The sequence below is a fragment of the Labrus bergylta genome, chromosome 16, assembly GCF_963930695.1.
Source record: "Labrus bergylta chromosome 16, fLabBer1.1, whole genome shotgun sequence".
Lineage (NCBI taxonomy): Eukaryota > Metazoa > Chordata > Actinopteri > Labriformes > Labridae > Labrus > Labrus bergylta.
Window position 1 is genome coordinate 26182278 of NC_089210.1, and position 20190 is coordinate 26202467.

A 20190-nucleotide genomic window follows, 5' to 3' on the forward strand; every position below is an offset into this window, starting at 1 on the left:
ACCCCAAATTAGTCCTGTTGCATCAGCAGTGTGTGAATGTGTACGAATGGGTGAATGTCAAATGTAGTGTAAAAAGCACTTTGAGAAGTCAGAAGACTAGAAAAGTGCTGTAGAGTGTATTTTCTTTTTATATTTTACATATTTTATATTCAACATAAAGATGACAATATTTTACAGAGTGTATTTCCCTCCTGACCATGCCCCCCTGGTCTGACAAAGTGGCAAAACATTCTTAGACACTGCTGCCCTTAGTAGGAGACACAACGAGTACGGGAGTAAAACATGCAAACATGCAAATATCTGCTTAAATTTGGGACATATGGACTTGACAGAGATCCTAACTATTTACTTTAGACATGGTGGATTGTTGATATTACATTCGGGCAGAAATCGGGTAACCTGATTTCAAAGCCCATATAGCCTACACAAAGCAGAGCACAACACACATGAGCAAGGTTCAATCATGGATGTGAAACTGAATAGACTTCAAAGTCAGACTGTAGAGATCAGTTGTTTCTACATTTTTCAGTGATCTACTTGGTTGTTTTAATTTTAGCCTTCAGTAATGTGTAACAACGTTATTCTGTGTCAACCGCTGCTCAACTTATTTAAAGCCATTTTAAATAAGTGCCTTAAAGGCAGAGTTGATAATTTTCTCCAGATACACTTTTTAAGATTTTGTTTGAAATTGTCTTAAGGTCCTGACAGACATTAATAACTCATGTGCTCTGTAAAAGGAACGAAGAAAATCCGTCATCTGTATCAGTTGTAAGCCTGTAAAAACTTCCACCAATATCTGCTACGAGGTACCAATCTGATGAACCAATCACAGCCTCCCTGTCTCGTTGCTCGTTCTCTACTCCATGCATGCACGAGCTCTCACTCAAAGCATGAGCTGAGGTCCGCTTCTGGAACCAATGGTGCTCGTGCATGTAAGTGAGGGGCGTGGCTTTTGAGGGAGCACAGAGGTGGGTGAAGACAAAGCACTGAGGGAATGCTACTTTCAAAATCATGCTAGTTTTCGAAAATTACCAACCCTGCCTTTAAATGATTCCTGACACCAGTGTGCTTTCTGCCACGCGCTGGCTCCAAGCCCAATTCTCTGCCCACCTTGACGTCTTGCGCATATCCATACAAGCTGAAGTCCACTTGCATGTAAAGAATGTGTCATACATATTCTACATTATTTTCTTTATTTAACTTTCTGTCTTTCTTTTTCAATATTTAGTTTTATGCTCCTCCCCTTGGGTGGCTGTGGCTCAGTTGGTAGAGACATCACTTCTCAAGCGGAAGGTCAAGGGTTCAATCCCCAGCTGAGCAACATGTCTGATGTGTCCTTGGGCAAGACACTTAACCCCACATTGCTCCCACTGCTTCAGTGGCGGTGTATTAATGGGATTAGTACTCTCTGATGTACATCACTTTAGATAAAAGCGTCTGCTAAGTGAATTGTAACATTTGTTGAAAGATCAGAAAGAGTTATGCAATTGTTGAATTTGTTTTTGTCTTTTTCTTTTATTATCATTTAATTATTTTATCATTTAATACATAGGTCATAAAGTCATAACCCTTTTCTGCTTTCAACATTTCCTGTTAAACTTACACACACTCGTAGTGCCTACACACCTGCGAGGTCAAGATAAGTGTGCCATACATTGAAGCCAAAACTCGAACTCGGTTCACGGTCTTCGAGCTAAAACCACATATGAACCTGGTATTACCTATGCTATGAACTTGGTATGACCTATGGATGCATCACGTTTCTGCGAACGTGCATTGTTGAGGTGTTACAGGATCTTGAAAAAAGAGATACTTTTTGGTTATAAAAACCCTGTAGAAAATCTGATCGAGGTTCTTTTTTGCTTTGCTAAATGAATCCACGTCACTCTGACTTCCCATCTTGGAACTTGGTCTCTGAGACCAAGATCTTTTAAAACCTCAAGTGTCTACACTCTCGGGTTTACTTTGGCTTTGGTCTTTTACTGTTTTGTATTTTCATTTGGAATATCATTTGAAGTTTTTGTATTTGAATACATTTTTTTGGAAACTTTTTGAAATCATTTTCTGACTGAAATCATTCACACCACAAAGACCGGAGTCTCCCTTAAGGACCCCGTGAACCTCGGAAGGTAAGCTTGACAGTCACACCACGGCACACTTCTACTGACTTTTAATATACATCCCATACACACCTAACATCCTAGCGAGGGGAGTTCACAGTTATTCCCCCTCCGGGGGGTAATCTGGAGTCCTATACCAGGGGTTATTCTTGAATCTAATTATTAAAACAATTAGAAAATTAAAACAGCTTCACGTTACAAGTAATTAGTATTCAACATTTCATTTACAAACATCACTTATTTTTAACAAGTATGTTCTTCAGTCAGCAACATTGAGTCTGGGGCCAAAGTTTGTCTTTACATAACATGCTCAGACAAACTCAGAAGTACCTTTCAGGTTAGTAATTTATCTAGGACAGGTGCTGTCATATTTATTAGTTCTGTTTCATCCAGAAGATGTTCTTTGTTTGTCTTGGGACTAACCAGATCCTTAACAGGATGCCACAGTACCGTCAGACGCTGTCGAGGACAAGACACACCCAATAGGAACACAGAATCATAATCAAATGAATATAATTCATATTTGAGTGATGACAGTTTAAATGACATAACTGTGCATACATACAGGGTGTGGTAGTGCTACCTGTCTGAGGGTGCCCTGGGTGAGGAAGATCTTGTAGATAGCCCAGATAGGTACTGCAATCACAGAGGACAGAGCCATGCACCAGCCCAGATAGTAGGCCCAGTCTGGGTACGCATGACCCCCACTGGATTTCAGTGGTTGATAGTCCAGGAAGGAGCAGATGAAGCAAACCTTGAAGCAAAAGTAGAAAAAAATAGTACCTCTGGTAAGGTAAATACAACCAAGAAAAAACCCATCTTACTGTTTTATTATTGCTGAACCTTAATTTTCACTGCTTTTATTCAGACAGATTTTTGACTTATTACTCACCATGCAGATTAGAGGGGTGAAGTAACGCCAACACAGATGAAAAATAATAGATGGTCTCTGTCCCGTCATTTCTTTAACTGCATCGCACATCTGTTCAGCCCCTGCATGTTAATGACAGTTGATCAGTATCACATTATGAGGGCAGGACCTCCTGATTTAATGCTGCCTTCACCTGCTCCTCGGACATATCGAGCTTCCCAGTTGTGCAGTCGTATGACGACATACACGCATTCAAGTGCTTTGGTGGGAAAAAAAGCAACAAAAAAATAAGGTTGTTTTTCCGTAGCTGATATTTAATAACCTAAAAACAAGTAGCACAGAGCTCCTTCGTGAGTCAGTGGCCGAATTCAGAAATTGAATACACATTAGGGTGAGGTTGAAGTTTGAATATGTTAATAAGCTTAAATAGCATTATAATAGCTCATATTTGCCTAGCTAGATAGCTTTATTGCTAAGATTAGGCTTGTTAGCATTCTCTATTTGTGTTGCCTCTCCTGGGGTTTCAGTCAAACAACACAACTCCTACTCGTACTCACAACTTTATGTGCTCATAAGTCGGGCTCATAAACTCGATACTAGGTCTTAACATTTGCTAACGCTCCAAAGCTGCAGCTCTCATTTTATTTAATTTTTTACATAATCCTTAAAGTGGCCTATTTTAGATTGCTGTAAATAGCCCTCATTTTCTATTTTTAAGCACCTTTTTGGACCTGGACCTGTATCACTGGTACTTCAATTATTACCATGTGGATCTTTGTATCTATGTTAGCTAACAATAGCTCCCAATACCTGTGTTGCTTAATGTTGTTTGATGTTTAAAGACCTCCTACCTCTGTTAGCTTTAAAAGTAAAACAGTATCAAAGAATCTTTCTTACAAAATAATCTGACCGGGCAGGTTTGTCTTGTCACACGGGTTAATGTTTGTGATCTTAAAGCAAACATAACAGAGACAGATCTGCTTGAAAGAGTCGTATCCCTGTAGGATATTGTGGTTTCAAGTGTGACTTGCCACCTTTACTCCAACTGCAAAGAAGTGGCACCACTGTTTTAGTTCCATTGAGTATTTCCAGGAAGCTGATGTCCTCCTGATCTTTTTTACATAATGAGCACATTTTAATTCAGAAGTTGGCTGGTGCTCAGTGAAGCAATTATCAAATATGAAAATCATCATCAGATCCTGGTTCTTTATGATAAAGATATCTTGAAATAACTATTACAACTGTTAATTTACAGGATTACATTTTTTACATTACTTACCAAAGGCCCAGCCAACAGCCATACACTGGACAAAAGACACAAATAATATACATGCTCCATTTGCTGCATAGTAGTCGATCAGTTGGAACAGATACACTCCACCCTGGACAACACAAAACAAACACAAATACCAATATTCCTCTAATGAGAAATGTAAGCTTGTGAGTGAAGGTAAGGGTACACAGGCATGTGTGGTACCTGAGTGGTGAGGGAGATCTGTATAATAAAGCCAGCAGAACAGAAGAACATGAGGAAGATTTCTCTGCGCCACGGTTTGCGCATTTGTTCTGGGAACATGTCAATCACTGATGAAGTTATAGTTTCCAAACCTGCAAACTAACACAATGCAAACAGACAGAGAGGAGAATCACTTTGTTGTTATATCAAATATGCAGATTAAAGACCCTGGTCGGCCTTTACTGTCACTCCATGTAGCTGGTATGATTTGTACTGTAAAATTGTTCACTTATTGTAAAACATTGCAAAAGAAGAATGGGGACCGATTGCGAACGTGCGCTGATCAATTTACACATTTTGCCAAAACATGACTGCATTTGAAGCTGTAAACAGCCAAGCCAATCAGAGTGAAGCAGGACAACAAAAGCCTAACAGATATGGTTTTTACAGCATAGATGTATGTATCAAATAGATTTGCTGGACACCGTCATTATGATGTGTGATTACTTCTTACCAGTGTGTCCAGTCCCAAAAGAATGAGCATAACAAAGAAACAGGCTGCCCACAGCTGAGGCAGGGGCATCATGGCTACAGCCTGAGGATAAGCAATGAATGCCAGCCCAGGCCCTGTCAGGACAGAAGGAGGCATTTTAAATGTTGTCCTCTTCATTTATCTAGTTTATTATTATTTCTTTTGATGTGCCTTTGAATCGTACCTGATTCCACCACCATGTTGATTGGAACTTCCTGTTTGTGGGCCATGTAACCCAGAGCTGAGAAGACTGCAAAACCAGCAACAAAGCTGGTGCTGCTGTTGAGCATGCACAACCACAGACTGTCCCTGCATACACACATACACAAACACACACACACACACACACACACACACACACACACACACACACACACACACACACACACACACACACACACACACACACACACACACACACACACACACACACACACACACACACACACATACACACAGCTGTTATTAGCCGGGGGAAACACACAAGCACCCAGCCCAGAAACGCAGAGCTAAGGTGCAGTCCACTTTTCTCCACGTTCAGACACAAAACAAGAGTAAACTGTGCGGAGCAGGATCATTTTATGGCCGTGTTTGCACCTGAACATCATTAGCGCTATATGCTTTGTGAATAAGACACTGATGAAGAGCAGATAGGGGAAACAAATGCACAATTTTTGAAGCTATTAGAGTCTGCAATAGTCAATTAACATTATATAAATGTTCTGCCTTTCATTCAGATTTTAGTGTTACATTAATGCTCACTGGAACTAAGATAATATGCACACTAATTTAACTCTATACTCTAAGATAGATTTTAACACTAAAAGCCATCCTGTATCATCCTGCACAATGATACAGTTCGTCCTACTCCTATTACACATACTTTGTATTATATTGACTTGAACATCTTATTTTTTAAAGTAATTTTATCTTTTTCAGGTCCCCTGATAGCAGGATTCCTTCTGTTCACTAGCTTTTACCTTTTATATGTTTTTAACGTTTGTTGTTTATTGATTGGGATTTTAATGATTTGGGATATTTATGCTTGGTGAAACAGCAGGTGGGGACATGACCCACTGTTTTATCGAGGCTATCACATAAAACGAGATGTGACTGAGCTGTGTAAAATTCCAGAGAACTCCCTTCACAATCAAGTTAATTATTCTTAATTATAGCCCACCTGTAGCAGTTGTTCTTGACTTTGTTGTAGCTGCCAAGTGTGATTATGGTTCCTGATGCAACACCATAGGAGAAAAGGACCTGGGCGGCAGCCTCCATCCAAACCTGATGACCAAACAAGAAATAAAACTTTGTCCGTTGTCACTATACCCATTCCCCCTAGGCATATTTGTCGTTCAACAGTGAAAACAAAACTTTACACTCTCCAAATGCTTCTCCTCAAATGAATTATAAGCAGCATATTTTGTCAAACTTGTATCACCTGGAGGTCTGCCAGGCGAGACGGATCTGGATACAAGTAGTAGACCACACCCTGCCAGGCTCCTGGCAGCGTCAAACCCCTGACCAGCAGGATGGCCAGTGTCACGTATGGAAACACAGCTGTGAAATACACCACCTGAAAGGTCAGTGTTAGTGGGTTTTTGTTTTAAACACTCTGAAATAGTTTACCGTGATAGTAAATATTCTATCATAAATGACCAAAAAAGTTAACTTTGATAAGACCCTCTCTGCAGAAATTGGTTTCTGAAGAAGTTAGGCAGATCGGCTGTGCTATAGTGAGTTATACTGCCAATGAGCTGACATCTTAAACTGAACACTGGCTGGGCTTCAACTTGTTATGGGCTCAGACATGGCTGACAAGGGCCATCCAGAAGAAACTACATGTGGGCCAGAAATAGACATGCCAATGAAACGGGGGGGGGCTCCTGTGGGAGCACAACGGGTCCCAACTGGGCCACCTTACCCTGAAAAGAGAGGGTTATACTATGAACCTTATTTAAAGGAAATATGTTTGGACCCTGAATCTCCACACCCTTTTTCACAGACCTTTCCTGTAGAGTGGACACCTTTCCAGACGCAGAAGTAGCAGGCAACCCAGCAGGCCAGGAGACACAGCAGCAGCTCCCACTTAACTGAGCCAACATCTTCTATTCCACCAGACATGGATAACACTCCTCTCCTTTATCGGTTGCACAGAAACAGAATTTCAGTTTTAACAAAAACAGAACACAATTTGTACTTGATGTATTGCTGTAACCAAACACAACATGTTAATTCCTCATTTATTTATCAATAACTCACTCCCAGAACTCAGAGACTGAAGACTTGGTGATATTTCTAGATGTCCAGTTTCCGGTCAAGTTGCCACCGTGTACTTCAGTGTTGTTTGCAGAGGTGAGGTCAACACAAAGGTCTTTAGATAGGGAAGGAAATTGATCACATTCATTACGTTGAAATCTTCCTAAATTAATTGTGCAGTCTTTTGGACAGAGCATTAGGTAGATATTGCATAAAATCAACATATCCTTCAGTTCTTTACCTCCTAAAGTGCTATAAAGCAATGTATGTGTGGTCCGCATACAGTGTTTCTCATTTTTGTTTCATGTGTATGTCATCTGTAAACTGGTCTCCTGGACTCTTCTGAGGTTCCCTATCATTTTCTAAGCAGCTTCTTGCTCTACCCTCTTGAGTAACGGTGTGATACATTCTACCTCTTCCCTCCAGGGAAAAACTCTTTTGCTGCCACTGGCACATAATTCTTGTCATGCCATCAACCAATGTCATCAAAAAAAGTAACAAAAGATCTCTGCATTTGTTGTCCCAATCAATCTCTCTACTTAACCTGGATTCAGTGTTAAGACACCTTAAACAGTCTCTATGGTAGTTTGGATTGTATCTTTTCTTAACTGTGATGTAGGCCTTGTTATAGACTGTAACTTTGCCTCCTGGTTCCACTAGTCATGACATTTGTCCACATTTAAACTCGGTCAGATTTTGAGAGTACCCCAACATCCAAAGTTGGATTGATGCTAGTTATCAGGGATATTCCTGCTTCAGACAGTTACCAAGCCATTCTAGCTTTAGAAGCAGCTAAGAGGAGCTACAGGTGGATGCCTGATCTGACTTCTAACTGGCCAACTATTAAACTATATTCTTGTGGAATAATATTTAACACCACAGGGGAAGAAAGAGGCCATTGCTAACGGATTCGTTTTAATGCAGTCAGTAGCATGTAATTGAAAATCTGAGATAGTGATAAAGTGTCTAAAAGAAGGTGAAAGTTCTGAATGAGTTCTACATATGTTTCTTTTTTTACATCCACAAACCTCATCACATACTGACCTGTGTTCCAGGGATTGTTGCAAGTGGCCCAGGGTAGAGGGTCTCTGAAACAGTTTATGAGGTACAGTAGGGCCCATGCCAGGATAATGATGTAGAATCTGGAATAAAGCTGGATCACCATGATTGCATAGCCAGTCCCTGAAGGAATAGCATTAAAAAAAAAATACTTTTTAATGTTTAGGCATTCATTTGACTTAATTTGACAAATTTGATCCATCCTCCCAAAGCAATGAAAGGCCCATATTTAAACTTCCTTTTTTGTGCCATACACTTGGTACTTGAACATCCTCGCGAGATCAACCTGAAGAACCTTTATAAAAACACATGTCCAATGTCACAGTTGCAGGCCAGCGAAGTCCCACCTTTCCCTTGGGCTACAATAGACTACACTTAGTCTCTGTCAACCTTTTCGCACTTCCCCTCAACTATAGTACTTTCACACTTGCACAAAAATACTGAAAACTTCCTGAAAATTTTCGGGCTGAGCTGCATGTGTGAACGCTATCGCCACATTTTCCACTCTGACTTGACCCTGTCAACTCCCTAGTGCATTTTCTGTGTGAAGACCATAGACTGTGAAAATAATGGACGGGACAAGGTCCCCGCTCTAATGAAGCTTTTATTTTTAGAGCTCCCCCTGCTGACTGGCTGCAGTATAGGTCATAAACCCCGCCTCCTCAATGATAACAGAAGGGATGTGGGTCAAACTGTAAAGCTAAAATACTCGTCACATGATTTTTTTCCAAACCTAAACTCTGCTGTGATCATTAGTTATTATCACCCTACATTGTGTTCAAGTGCTCATTTTTCATTTTTCTGTGAAGTTTGTTTTAAATAAGTAATTTGAGGTTGAAAAACGGGATTTTACGTCATATTTGACAATGATTGACAGCCGCCGATCTTGTGTAGCTCTCTTTGTGAATAGCAAAAGTTACGTAGTGAAGGAAAGCTGGGACGCCATTGAATTTTTCCGTTCAGTTTTTTCGTCTTTTTTGAGCTGGCAAAATGAGTTGTTCTGCAGTAAACTGTTCTAACCGACCTGTGGGAGCTAAGGGATCTTTGCAGTTTTTTCGGTAAGTAAAAATGATTTATGTGTCATTGTTTGGTTAAAGTCATTATCTAGCTAGCTAACACATAAGCAGTCTAAAGTTAGCTGAAATGTTGTAAAGCTAGGTTACTTATCCGGCATGATTTATCTTTTTATTTTATTTTATTAAATGAGCAAACCTAATAACTGACATGCTATGTTTCTTGATATTGTTATATCATTATTGTGATTGAAATTGTATTTAAAACCAAGAATCGTAATATAAAATCCGCTTATAGATGCGGTTCATTGACTGTACAGTTATTTTACAGTAAAAATAAAAACGTCTGGTAAGGTCTCAAAAAAGTATCTAAGGCAAAAACAAAGTCACATAATTTAAATCTGGCCTGCATCATTACTAATGTGTACATGTTTACAGTCTGAGTGATAAGTGGACTATATCGAGAGTAACAGGTTTTACTTTCACCGTGCGGGCTGAAATTCATAATATTATATACGAGAGTAGAATATTTCTCTATGTATCCAGATAAAACTAAAGGTAAGCTCTGATTTAATATAATTGTTACTGATTTAAGAGACTAACCGAAACGTGAACACAAACATCAACAACCGGTGTAATGTAATATTAACCGAGCATCATGCTGCTTAAACGTGATGAATATTCTGCATTAGTCACAAGTTGATCATATTGTAAATTTATGACGCTCATTGAGAAATTGTTCTAAAAATTGACAAAACCTGACAAAAATTGTAGTGATTGAAAGTGCTCATGATGGATAGGCCGGGTCTTTGTAATATAGCAATAAGTAAGGTATTTTACCTGCTTTTTGTAACATAACAATGAGTAAGGTCTTTTTACCTGCTCTTTTGTAATGTTAACAGACAAAGAGTAAGGTATTTTACCTGCTTTTTGTAAAGTGTCTTGAGATAACACTTGTTATGAGTTGACGCTATACAAAATAAATTGAACTGAATTGAATTGAATTGATTGTGACCGTATCTGTATTTAACACCTTTGAAAGGAAGGTGTTAATGCAGGAGACCAGTGTTACACACAACAGGCTGCTGTTATTGTAGTTAGGAGGAGACACAGGCACAATAAAAAAGACATAAAGATCACGTTTTTCCCCACACATGTTAATATGTTTTAAATGTCATGCATTTATTTTTGATTTCGCTTCAATAATCGTTAACGAAGAGAAACACCATGATTAAACTACAGGCTATTGTTGCCTTTTTATAGCCAAAGAAAGCTGAACATTCACAGCCTCTGTATTCAAAAGAATTTCAACATTGACATTTATGTCGTCCTATTTCCCTCTTTTCACCAACATTATATTTTAAACAGGGGTTTCCTTTTTCTCTGGTCGCTCGTCTCTCCCCCAGCTCGCCCCCTCCGGTGCGCTCCTCTCCACAATGCTCTCGTCTCCTCCCTCTAAAGCTGCTGATACTCTGTAGGACGCTTTGATTGGGGCACCTCACCAATAAAATACTATTTTATATTTTATAAGCAGTTTGCCACCACACTGCACTTTTACTCTCCAAAGGCATATGAGTATGTGCGTGACAACTTTAACAAAGCTTTACCACACAGTCACACCATCCGCACAGCTGATCCAGGATTTACTGTAGCATCTTTTACAGCACTAAAAGGTCATGTACAGGCAAACAGAGAGAAGGGAAAAGAAACAATCTGTGCTCTCAAATAGCACGTGGGCAGTGTTGTACTCCAGTTAATCAGAGACAGTCATGTCAGATTGTTAAAAAGTTTATTTAAACATTTTATGAAAAGAAATCTTCAATAAACAACCCCTGGCTTCGTTAACCATGTGAAAAATAAGTAAGGGAGACCATCAGGTCCAATTGTTGGGACATAGGAGAAAGTATAAAAAATAATTTAACAAAGAAATCCAAAGAAAAATCAAATAAAGTAAAGAGATCCTGGATGATTGTTTGACTGTTAAAATATGATGGAAAAGCAAATCCAGCACAACCCTCCAGCATCTGGCCTTTCAAACACAGGGCAACATCATGGAAAGAAAAATAAATTAAATATTGACCAGGATCTCTGTGTTTTATCTGAGGATGACTATGGTAGCCTTCTCACTGTTCACTGTCACAAAGCACCAGACTCTGTCCACCTTCTTCAGACGTCGATCAGCTCCTCTGGGTGATGGCAGAGAGGACTCTTCATCTGGGAGAGATGCTGGTGTAAGGTCACTTCTACCACAGTGGATGAGCAGGGCATCTGGAGGAGGTTCCTTAAAACTATGCAACCCCAGCCTGACCTCTGTTGTACTTACACATTTCTTCATCGTAGACCGGCAGAGCGCTTTCGGCGTAGCTGGGCTGCGTAAGTCATCAGGGCAGTACGCTAAGTGGGCGGGGCGTGTTACCAGGGCTCCTGCCCCTGGACCCTACTGCGCAGACTCTGGCTCCAAATGACGTCAAAATCGCAAGATGGAAGCGCCCCTAAGCGGCGTATTTTGGCTTCAAGAACGTTGAGTGGGAACAGCTACAGTGCGCGCCCACTGGTGAAGACAAGGTGAGCTGATGTGAGAACTAAGCAGGAAAAACTCAAGAAAATTCAATGCAAGCGAGCAGAAGGGGTTGGTGAAGTTTATAACCACCCTGCCTACTACCACAGACTGTATGCATGCTACCAGTGTGATGGTCTTGCATATAATAACCATGCTTCATAATGTTTTCTGATCCCCATTGTGTTCTTTTGTGTATATTGTGTCGAACATTTCATTATAGCATCGTATAGCTGACTCTCTTGCTTTGTCTGCCACTTCTGTGTTGTTCTTTTTTTTGTCATGCCTTGCCTCTTCAGAACCCCATTCCCGCCCACTCATCCATCATGGATAGTCTTTGAGGTGTATGTGTTAACAATAGACTCAGAAAGATTTTATGTTTAATGTACCTCACAGATGGGGTGCAGGTAGCCTAGTGGTGTGTACAAGCGCCCTGTTTATGGAGGCTGTAGTCCTCAAGCAGGCGGCCCAGGTTCCATATGATCTGTGGCCCTTCATGTAATTCCCCATGCTCTCTCTCCCAGATTTCTGACTTTATCCAGTGTCCTCCTATATCTAAATAAAGGCATAACAAGCCCAAGAATAAACCTTTAAAATGTACCTTACAGATACCCGTACTACTGCCCTGTCACGCATGCCAAATGTTGTGTATTCTACAGAACGTAATAAGAAGTAAGCATGTGGACACTACGGGGAAGACTAATAACCACTAATGGCATTATGCTATCATAGATAAGTGTATGTTTATCTGAGTCCAGTACAGCACAAAATATTTCACAGTCATTTTCTTGAAATTTTCAGAACTGCATATTTGGAACTTGCTCTAGATTGATAAACAAAGTGTGTCCATGGGTCTTTTCTTTTGCCACAAGAGATGGTGGGACTTCCCTGGCCCCGGACAGCCTCATTGGCCTTGACAGGTATAAAGGTTTTTCAGGTCGGTTTTTCAGGTCGGCTTTACGAGGATGCAATCCCCATAGCTACTTATGTGTTCCTCAGTTAAAGGCGCACTATATAGATTTGGTAGTAACATTTCAAAGTTGGAGAAGTGAAACAATTCTATGCTATATTTTCTGAACTAAATATACACAAACTTTATTCAAAGGAAAAAAAAGGATCCCTGAACACTGTTTGGAGTTAAAAAGCTACCAGGAGAGTTACAGTTTCACTGTTGCAGGCCCTCCACCGTAACTTCTTGCTTAGAAAATTATGTTCAAACAGTGTTCCAGGGACCAAATGTTCCTCTGAGGACAGTTTGTGTAAAGAGTTATGAACATATACCAAATAATCTGTAAACTTCTCCAACTTTCACATTTCTCTACAAAAACACCAAAGTGTACCTTTAGCATTCATTACGTGCATAATTTAATTTCTTTTTTTCTTTTTTTTTTTTATCACATCATGGTATTCTTAAGGATTTGCGCTCTGGTTTTAGAGAAAAAAACACAGAACAGTCATTGTGACCATTAACATCTTAAAAGACATATATCATAAATGCTGTTTACTCAAAATAACATGTTGCTCACTTATGTTTGTCTGAACTGCAGTGGCACCCTATCCTAAGGGCCTTATTGTACGCCAGATGCAAAGATGCTTGGCGCGCAGTGCAGGTGTCTTTTTTATGCCTAGCACTCGCATTGTTGAAATAGCATATACATTATCACCACGTAAGCGCCCAGGGGTGTATTTGCCTTAAAGTGATGTGTTGTCAGGCGTAAAAGATGCGAGTCCCTGTTTCAAGGACACAAAAAAATGACTACATTGTAGACCACTTAAAACCTGGTCTAAAGTCTGTGTTGCAGTATGTTCCAACATGCACCATCACACATTCTCACTACAACATTAAATGTGAATAATTCTATATACTAACAGATTCAACATAATCTACCCTGTTGTGCAACACACAGGTTACATCATAAAGAACTAAAAGACTGCCTGGAGTGCATTAAGAGAAGAGAGCTAGTAAAATAAATTGAATGTTAAACATTCTATTATTGACATTTATGTTGTGTTGACTGATTCATGAAATCAAATCATCAAGTAACACTTGAGAAATCTCCACCTGAAAAGTTTCTGGTAGCTGTAAGTATTTCTGGATGGTACAGTGACTAAAAGTTTTTTTTATTAGTCTGTGGCTAGATAATTAACAAAGATGAAAGGGGGACAGAAAGAGACTGCTTCCACTTTTCTGAAATACAGTATAGGAAATTGATCTCACAGCATCTGGAAAATGTCTTTGTTCGAGGGGAATTAACCAGGAATGATGTGATTACCTTTTGCCAGGGGGCAGAGCTTGGTCCAGCAGGTGATAGCGCCCTCCTGTGTGTACTGACCAATCACAGTCTCAAGCAGGAAGAGTGGCATGCCTAACAGCACAGCAAAGATGCAGTAAGGCAACAGGAAAACCCCTGCAATGACAAAAAACAAAGATACAACAGAGAATACTGACTCTACAGGGATGAAGACAAATGAGCTCTATTAAACAGAGAAAAGTGACTGTGTTTCATCCAATGCAGGAATGCCTCTAATAGTTATTATCTGCCAAGTATAAGTCAAGGGCATACTTGTTTTGTAAATTTTTCATATGAAGCTTGGTGGACTTCATACGATTCAGGGGTGAAGTTGCAACATTGTTGAATTTGGATCGGTTTGCTTCCACACTGAAATGTCAAGTGCACCACAGCCATCAAATGTTATGTACTGTAGCCACCCACCACTAGTTGGGGCTCTAGCTGCGGTCAGTGGCTAATGCACTATGACCCCAAATTAAAATGCAGGGGTGCGTTCGAATTGTCCCTCCTATCTCCTTTCACTATCCACTTTACCTTAACCCCGGAAGCATTTAAGTGGCGGCCATGATAAGAGCCGTTCGAATTCTCTAAAAGTTAAGGAAAGGTGGGTCAATGCTTCCTTTATAACCTCCTTTAGCATAGGATACACTGGACCATCCTTTACGAAAGGAGATGAAATATGACGCCCCACAATTCCTTGCGGCTGCAACATTTAAAGCGAGTCGCGCATCCGACTGTTCACGGAAATTAGCGATGATCGTAAAGTGACACAGATCATGAAAGAGATAAAAGATAAGAGACATTTTTATCAGATGATGTTTTATTCAACATATTTCATTCTCTTAAGAATGCTGTGCAGTTGTACATTTGTATGTTTAAAACATTACGTGTAGGTTATATCTTACATAAATGTAACAATTAATTTCATACAATCATATTTATGTTGATGTTGATTTCTGATTGGACAGGAAGCTGATGGTTTCACTTTTCTTACTTGTAGCCTGGTAGTCTATATTGCTCTTATTTCAATCCCAACCTTGTGGTAATCAGGATTATTTCACCGGTAAGAAGGCACAGGGGAAAGTTTTTAGATGCATTTTTTGTAGTCCATTTTCTGAACATTGTAGTTTCAACACGGCAGACCCACGTCATTAACCTCCGCCGGCCCGTCACATTTAATGACGTTGCCTAGTGGAAAATGTGGTCGGATTGTCATAGCAACGCGATCGGCTTTCCCTAAATCCTTTATGAATTCTCCTAACATCTTTCCTTAACCTCATGACGTTTTCGCGGGGTTAAGGTAAAGTGGACAGTGAAAGGAGATAGGAGGGACAATTCGAACGCACCCCAGGACAGTGGAAGAATGGCATCCTGTAGCGAGACGCAGTTCGGCAGTATTTTGATCTATAAAATGGAGACAAAGTTATGTGTCGGCAGTGTCAGGTTAAACTTTCAAATCGACAGAAGCAATGAGTAACGTAAGCAGGGGCGCCACCAGGACCATGCAAAGACATCACACTGGGCCCCTAAGATAGCCCAAACTAACCCCATAGAATTTCTATAACCACAGCTCCATCACACAAATGACCCATTGAAACTTAAAACAACTATGCTTTGTTTTGCACCCCGAAAATGGGAGATAAATAATCACTGTAATATTTCCTTATAGTTTAAAAACCATCTAAATGTTGTAATATTTGCACCTTTCAGACATTTGAACCATTTCTAACAGCAATGCTGTACTTTTTAACTTGCTATAATTCATGTTCTAAAGGCTTTTACTGTCTAAAATTGATCTTATTGCTTAGACTATTGAATTTAAAATTGTACTGGCATTAATGATAAGCTTTAAACATACAATACATCTGAATTAGATGATTGGCATGACTTTAAAATGAGGCCGTAATAGTTCACTTTTATTCTTGTACTGCATTATAATTTGTCTCACCTGATATTGTTTTTTAGGCAGAAGTATTGCGGACTCAGTTTTAATGACAACATTGATGTCATATGAATTCACAGTTTAACATGAATCTGTTGATATCAAAGATGTTGTTGTAGCTCGCTGGGAAAGTAGACTCATTTTGAGACAAAGGAGTTCCTGTGGTATTAATAGAATACACTCGCGAGATAATACAATGTATGTGGTAAATCTTATGAAACCCCTTATAACACATGGCAATTCCCCCCGATATTGCACTTGAAGGGCAGATTGTGATTCTTTTATTCATTTAGATAAACAGTGGGCTTAACAGTCACCCCCACATGTTGAAATGCCTTTGTTGATTTTGTCTTCAATCATGAACTCCCAATATGTTATGCTTAAGGGCAACGTTTTGATTCACAAGATCTTCTTCAGTCCTGCCTGCCACATTTGCCTGAAGATCTTGTTGATTGAAAGGTTGCCCTGTCTACATAAAGTTGTCCACTGGAAGCTGAACTGTGTACACTGCCGGTTTTTCTTTTACAACAATCTAAAAACAGTTCAATGTGTTTACCAAGAATACTGTCTGCAGTTCATATATGATCATGAGCACCTAATATACATGTAATGAGGAATATTTGCTATTCTCAAACAGTTCCTTTACTGTGCACAATAGTTAAACATTGTTAAACATTTAAAACGCTTTTACTGTTAGTTATTCTCATGATGTTGCCATTATGTCAAATACTACAGGACTGTTTCAAAGCTCACCTCCTCCATTCTTATAGCACAGGTAAGGAAATCTCCACACATTGCCCAGGCCCACCACATTGCCTGCTGCTGCCAGAATATATTCCCTTTTCCTGCTCCATTGCTCTCTTTTTCTACTTTTGGATTCCATCTCTGTTTGCTCCACAGGTTACTGATCAACTGACAAGAATGTCAACAGGTTGTGGAGGCAGTGAGTGCACCTGGGATGATTGAAACATACGACTACACCTGTGAGGGGGGAGGGACGTCTCAGAATAACTTAATTTGAATGAGATAAACATTAAAGAAGGTGTGAGCGGTTACTTTGGTCTATTGGACTGTCCCATTTGTAAACTGTGGTAGCCAGCATGCACATTAAGGGGCATACAAAGGGGGCTTGAGACCCTGCTACTGCAGGTATTAATAGGTAATATTACAGAAAGAAACTACAATCAACATTAAACAAATGTAAAAAAAAAAAAAAAAAGACAAAAATGAGCAACTCCATTGCTCTGCACTTTTTGCGTTAAATGTGTTTTTTGGTGTTTCGGTGTTAAATTAGATATTTTTATGGTCAACAGTGAACTTGCCAGGTGTGTTGTTATGCATTACAGTGGCATTGTGCAATCTCTGCCCTTCTTTGGTGAAGGCAGCACATCTAAAGGTCTATGATTTCTAGAACAGCTCAAAAGGTGACTTTATCTGTCTTCATATGTCAAAAAGTTGAATTATTCTTTAAATCAAATTCTTCTTTTCTCCTTTCTTGATGAAACCATCGAGCTCATGTGACTGAACGGGTCCATTGAACTGAACAATTAATTAACAGTTTAATTAGCAATTAACATTGCTTTTTTACGAGCAATTCTCAACAATGCCTATGCACAAACCTTGATGTTCCTGAGGTCATTTAGAGAGCAGAGCTGAGAGAACTTAGCAGGGATGTCATCTCACCAATTAAAATATGCATTTATCACTTATTAGCGGTTATAGCGGCCCTGAACAAAAGGCCTCGCTGAAAAGGCCAGAGTGGGAACTCTTGACTTTTTGTCTATCTCTGTTTGTGTTATACTCTGTGTTTTGGGTATGTATGTTCTTTGGTGGGACTTGTCTGTTTGGACAGTGTGGAAAAGAATTTCCCCTTGGGGACAATAAAGTCTTAAGTCTTCGCATGCAAGTTAGGGCAGCCGACAGTGAGATTGTTTCGGGGAGGTTCCTGAGTGAATTCAAGTTGAGGCAGTCATTCAATTCAAATGTCTGTTTTCTTTCAGAGACAAGAGAATCTAAAGCAATGAAATTAATTTTCCACAACTGAAACACAGGTACACTTTAGTTGGTTTTGCTAGCATGTACGGTGATTAACGTAAACTTGCCTTAACTTGGGGCGGCAGTAGCTCTTTCCTTAGGGACCTGGGTTGGGAACCGGAGGGTCCCTGGTTTGGACCAAAATATGGAAGTTGGTCTGGTAGCTGAAGCGGTGCCAGGACACCTTCCGAGTACTGCCGAAGGGCCATTGAGCAAGGCACAGAACCCCAAACCGCTCTGGTGTGCTCCCTGCATAGCAGTGTGTAGCGGCCCCACTCTGATATCTCCATTAATGCATGTCCACAGGTCCTGTTTGTGCACGTGTCTAAAATATGTGTAAAGGGAAGAATTTCCCTCAGGGAAAAAGTATACCAAATTCAAAATATTCAACTTAAATATCACAATTCCCCCCCATCATTGATTGCTGCACAATATTGTGGCTGATGCAATACAGGGTTACCAGCATACAAAGTATGGTGATGATAGTTAAGATGATGATTGATTGCCTGCACCACTCCTTTTCAGATAGGTCTTTCATTTAAAATTTGAAAGAGAGACTGAAGTCCCCCTGTGCAAAGACAATCATTTTAATTAATCTGAAAGGACACATTTAACATTAGGCAAGAGGAAATAAAAGGCTGACCATCCATATAACAAGACATCAAATGTCCCAATGTCAATAAAATTCCATTTAGGATTGCACAAAGAGCAATACACCTGTCTGATGAGCCCCACCCCCACCAGACACAGAGACATGCAAACCATTTGTCATAAAACTTGAGTGGTGTGAGGTATACAGTATGTAAATACACGTAAAACTTGTTTCAATAGTTGGGGAAGCCCTGCAGTAAAAGTGCAGAAGAGAAAATTCCATCCAAGAATACTGGTTTCTACATTCACCCGTATCCGCTGTGCTGACTTAATAGATCAGTACTGTAAAAGGGTCTCATTATTTCAATAAAGGGAAAATAAAGAAAAGTGACGCTTCAAATCATTGACAAAATTCTGTCTCATACAATTCTGAGAATGTTTACTGTTTTTTTTTCAAAAAATCTCTTTATGCATTCTATCTTTAAAACACTTTTACTAACATGGCTCTACTCCTCTCTGATCTTGTGCTACAACCTGAAAAAGGATTGCATGTACAGTGAAGTTGTTGGACACCTCAGATCTGCAATTATTATGGAAATGCAAAGCTTCTCAGAGAAACCAGAATGGCAGATTATGATTTGCAAATATTTTAATGAACTGTAAAGTATATAGAAACATTGTTAAAACAAATATCTTCTTGGATTGTGTCCACTGATTTGTAGACACTGCCACCTAGTAGCTGGAGAGTGGTACTTGCCATTGAAAGTGCTGCATAGTCCCAAGTGGATTAGTTGCACCAAGTTAAAGTAAAAGAAAACAATACAGTGAAAATGCAGCCCTGCAATACATTCAATCTTCAACCTTTTTGTGATTTCTAATATTCAGCTATTTAAGTCAGCATTTCTTTTTTGAGAATGATGGGGCGGAAGAATTTAGCTGTTTTCTTTTTACATTTTCAGCATCAGAATCATATTTAACTTATCATGAACTAATGCTGAGTTTAGTCTTCTTTACAAAAACAACAGAATCAATTCTAAGGACACCTTTGGTTATATACATACAGAAAATATTAATGGACCATAATGGAATAACAGCCATAGTATCTCACAAGGTTTAAGACACTCCTTGTTCAGTGATTCCCCTATAGTTGTTATGATCTTTAAAGATTTTTAAGTGGACCCAAAAGCAAGACCGGAAGACAGGGTAAAAGGGGTATTTATTGAAGTGAGGTTGGTGAAGGCTGGTGAGGCTTGAAAGAGAGGCTGGGTGGTGAGGCGCTGGAGCTCATTGGTTGGAGGTACTGGGAAAAAAGAAGACAAGGGTCATTAGTCACAGGCAAAATGAGGAACATAATTAACCAAACTTTAGCTGCACTGAACGTGGCCATTAGTAAATAAGGCTATAAGAATTTTTTGGCCACGTTAAATCCTTCCCCTTTTGCTGCTACAAGGTTAGAATACTTAGA

The 20190-nt window shown here is 39.6% G+C and overlaps 1 protein-coding gene across 3 annotated transcripts; it reads right to left on the bottom strand.

Moving 5' to 3' along the window:
- Positions 1-110: 110 nt before the first annotated feature.
- LOC109991834 (sodium- and chloride-dependent GABA transporter 2-like) lies at positions 111-17032 on the bottom strand. Of its 3 annotated transcripts, XM_065965074.1 has the most exons (15): positions 16854-16982; positions 15505-15562; positions 14141-14275; positions 8283-8420; positions 7242-7353; positions 6987-7119; positions 6421-6555; positions 6160-6263; positions 5164-5288; positions 4962-5074; positions 4469-4606; positions 4271-4373; positions 3013-3113; positions 2686-2874; positions 111-2579 (listed from the first exon to the last, which is right to left on the bottom strand). In XM_065965074.1, the coding sequence occupies exons 1-15, from the start codon at positions 16911-16913 to the stop codon at positions 2454-2456; spliced, it is 1770 nt and encodes a 589-aa protein (XP_065821146.1). In that variant the 5' UTR covers positions 16914-16982; the 3' UTR covers positions 111-2453. The 3 variants fall into 3 exon arrangements, with proteins under 3 accessions (XP_065821146.1, XP_065821147.1, XP_065821145.1); XM_065965075.1 differs by lacking the exon at positions 15505-15562 and having other exon boundaries at positions 2704-2874; positions 16854-17032; XM_065965073.1 differs by lacking the exon at positions 15505-15562 and having other exon boundaries at positions 16854-17032.
- Positions 17033-20190: the final 3158 nt, after the last annotated feature.

Excerpts from the sequence above, each read along its gene's own strand:
- LOC109991834 (XM_065965073.1), bottom strand. The coding sequence starts at position 16,983 with ATGGAATCCAAAAGTAGAAAAAGAGAGCAATGGAGCAGGAAAAGGGAA. Across the intron at positions 7,120-7,241 it reads TCAGTCTCTGAGTTCTGGGA|GAGAGGAGTGTTATCCATGT; the intron begins GTGAGTTATTGA and ends CAACCGATAAAG. Across the intron at positions 6,264-6,420 it reads CTCGCCTGGCAGACCTCCAG|GTTTGGATGGAGGCTGCCGC; the intron begins GTGATACAAGTT and ends TTTGGTCATCAG.